Genomic DNA, 3,573 nt, shown 5'->3' with positions numbered 1-3,573 from the left:
AACTAGGGTGAAGGTTTGTTTGAGGCAATGAAAACAAGTTTCAATTGTTCAACAAAGAAGGTGTAACACTGAGTACTATTGGTGCTAGTTTTTAGCTGATAACTCTCCAGCCCATAACCTCATGTGGGGGTTCAGCTGATGACCTTCTAATTACCTTAAATTAGATTTATTTAGATGTGGTCTACAGAAAGGTATAAAAAGCATTTCAACTCTATATGAAACTCCAACAAGGGTTTAGCTGAAAAAGAAAAGTTATTTTAAATAAGACCATCACTAAACAGAGCAGGAGACAGAATTTTATTTGACTTTTGTAGTACATCCTCTAACAGAGAAAATTTATATTATGTTGGCTAAAGCATACAGTCTCCAATGCAATGATTACACTGAGAAGCACCGGCTGTACATGAAAAAACAACCAACAGCAGCTTAATCATCATTTTTAAGTTTCTTGATCTTGTACTTATGGCGTTCGATTTCTTTCTGCAGCCGCTCTATTTCTTTCTTGTGATGATCGATTTCTTCTTCATGATGTTTCCTCAAAGAAGCCAGCTGTTCCGCCTCCTTCTCCCTGCACAGTGCACATCACCAGTTCAGACAAACCAAGTTATTTGGGAGTTTGAGACTGACTTGGTTTAAGTAGACTGTTTAAATCAAACTCCCCCCCCCCCCCCCCCACAAGTATTCCCGAGACACAGAATGGTTTCAAAGCTTACATAGCTAATTGGATCACCTTCATTTCAGGACAACAGCAGACAATGTTTCCAACTAGACAGGAACACAGGATTCTATAGACTGATTGGCACCACTGGACACAAAGCCTAGGCTGCTGAGCTACACCAACAATCCCCACCAAGCAGGTATGTTCTCCTGGGAGGGCGGCAATCAGGAGTGCTCTGCTGTTAACATTTACCAAACCTGACCCTATCTAGCAGCAGTGCCCCAAAACGAAAAGGCTAGAGTTTACCAGGTCATACCCCAATTTTATGAAGAGAAATCAGGTTGTAAAAGGATGAAAAGGGTAGGGTGCAACACACACAGGTCACTACATAAGGTGCTGGGATACTACAGAGATGGGCATGATACGAGACAGCTCTTCTAACAGAGGACAATCCCAGTTATTGATATTTCCTTAACATCTAGGAGGATCTGAGGTCTCAGCTGGGGTATTCCAGGGTCTTTCGCCCGCCCCTCGCCTCATGCCGGCACCGAGACTCCTCTCTTATTCTCGACCGGACTGAGCGCGCCAGGGCCACCGCAGCCGCCGGCGAGAGAGGCGTCGGGATTCCCACTGCGAGCCAGCCCTGACAGGGCTGCTGCTACAGGAGGAACGAGCCCGCAACCGGCCCGAGCAGCCGAGCGCCGGCCCGAGGGCACCAGCCGGGCCGCGAGGCAGAGCCTACGGCAGCGAGCGGTGACCCCGTGTTCCGGGGCAGCCCCCCAAGGGGTCAGACGCGCTGCCAGGGCCCCCAGGAGGCGAGTCCGGGCGCCCCAAGGTTACGCGGGCAGCAGCCGCGGGCGGGCCGGACCCGGGGAGGGGCAGCCAGGCTCCCCCCTCTCCCGCGCGGGCCGGGGGCCGCGCAGCTCGGAACCCAGGAGTCCGGCGGCGCACGAGACTCACCTGAAGTATCGCTCCTCGTGGGCCGCCTGCCTCTTCCCGAAGGCCCCTCCAGCCTCACGGATCGAGCCGCCGCCGCCGCCGCCCTTCCCAGCCCCGCTCCCCAGCTCGCCGAGCTGCAGGGAGAGACACACGTCAGGGAAGCCCCGGGCCCCGCCTGCCCCCGCCGCGCGGCGCCTCGCCCCTCCCGGCACCCCTCAGCGGCCGGGCCAGAGTCACGCCGGGCGGCCGGGCCGCAGTACCTGGTCGGAGCCGGAGCCGGAGCCCGAGCTCCATCCCCGCTGCTGCAGCGCCAAGGCCCCGCGCAGGCCCCCACGCAGCCCCGCCGCCGCCATCGCCCGCCTGCCCTTGGCGCGGTCGCACTCTGAGGCGCTGGGCCCCGCCTGACGACGCCGCGCGCAGCCAGCACCGCCCACAAGGCGCGGCGGGCGGGGCGGGGCCGGCTCCGCGCCAATCAGTGCCGGGACCGTGGGCGGGGCCGAGAAGCCCGGCCCCTGGGAGAGCGCGGGCGGCGCGCGCAGGCTGGGAGCTCGCGGGCGGGGTGCTCGCGCTCTCACGCGGCTGGCGGGGGCGTTGCTGGGTCTGTGCGCCGGGCGCCTCCTGGCCCTGTCGGCGCAGGGACACCAGCGCCCGGGGCTGCCCGGGCAGTGGGCGCGTGGGGGCGGCTCACTCCGTGCGCTTGCGAGGTTGCACGGCTCTTGGTCGGTGGGCGATCATTCTGGAGGTGGGAAACCCAGGGCGCGGGCTGTAAAGAAGCCTGCAGGGCCGCTGGGACTCTCAGCAGCGTGCAGGGCACGGTGGGGGGGCGCGGTGATGCTTCGGGCCCGTCTACACTGGCGGAGTTACAGCGCCGTGGTGATGGGGGCGGCGCCGCTCAGGGAGCGCGAAGGAAAACTGCTGTTGTGTATTCACACTGACGGCTGCCTGCGGCACTATTCGGAGCCGTGCACTCTGGGCAGCTGTGCCACACACCACCTCTTTCTCTTTTGCTGCTAGAACTTGTGGGAAAGCGGAGGGGGTCGCGGGGCATCCTGGGTCCCGTCCCAATGGCCTGTGATGCATTGCTTCGCATCCCAGCAATCCCTGGGCTTCCGTTCGCAGTTGGCGCCATCTTTCAACGGTTTGTGTGCTGCGCGCCAGACCCTGCCTCTTTCGGGCTGCAGGAATGGATCCCGACCTGGTAACCAGGATGCTGCTCGGTCTGACCAGCACGTCATGAGTGGCAGTGGAGTTATTCCTTAAACTGCAAAGGCAAGAGGAGTGCGACACTGATCTCGCCACGCATAGTAGCTGTGAGACGAGATTGCTTGTGGCAGTCACAGAGATATTGACCAGAGTGGAACTCTGCTTTTGGGCTCGGGAAACAAGCACTGAGTGGTGGGATCACATTGTGATGCACGACTGGGATGACGAGCAGTGTCTACAGAACTTTCACATGAGGAAAGCCACATTCATGGGACTGCGTGATGAGCTCGCCCCAGCCCTACGGCACACGGCCACAAGAATGAGAGCTGCCCAGTCGCTGGAGAAGCACGTGGTGATTGCACTGTGGAAGCTGGCTACTCCAGACGGCTACTGATCTGTCGCTAACCAGCTTGGAGTGGGAAAGTCGACCGTTGGAGTCATGTTGACAGAAGTGTGCAGGGCCAGTAATCGCATCCTGCTCCGAAAGACCGTGACTCTGGGCAACGTGCATGACATTGTGGATGGCTTTGCACAAATGAGCTTCCCTAACTGCGGAGAGGCGATAGATGGTAAACATATTCCAATTCTGGCACCGGACCACCTAGCCACAGAGTACATTAATCGCAAGGGGTATTTCTCAATGGTTCTCCAGGTGCTTGTGGATTGCTGTGGGCGTTTCACAGACATTAACGCAGGCTGGTCCAGAAAGGTGTATGACGCTTGCATCTTTCAGAACCTGGCCTGTTCAAGAAGCTGCAAGCAGGGACTTTCTT

General features: G+C 58.5%; 1 protein-coding gene across 1 annotated transcript; it reads right to left on the bottom strand.

The window, feature by feature from the left end:
* Positions 1-276: 276 nt before the first annotated feature.
* ATP5IF1 (ATP synthase inhibitory factor subunit 1) lies at positions 277-2,020 on the bottom strand. Its single transcript, XM_037881847.2, has 3 exons — positions 1,858-2,020; positions 1,619-1,731; positions 277-568 (listed from the first exon to the last, which is right to left on the bottom strand). Exons 1-3 carry the CDS (start codon positions 1,948-1,950, stop codon positions 427-429), a joined length of 348 nt encoding a protein of 115 aa, XP_037737775.1. The 5' UTR covers positions 1,951-2,020; the 3' UTR covers positions 277-426.
* Between the last annotated feature and the right edge of the window lie 1,553 nt (positions 2,021-3,573).

Source organism: Chelonia mydas, chromosome 19, assembly GCF_015237465.2.
Source record: "Chelonia mydas isolate rCheMyd1 chromosome 19, rCheMyd1.pri.v2, whole genome shotgun sequence".
NCBI lineage: Eukaryota > Metazoa > Chordata > Testudines > Cheloniidae > Chelonia > Chelonia mydas.
This window is presented reverse-complemented; position numbering and strand designations above follow the sequence as displayed.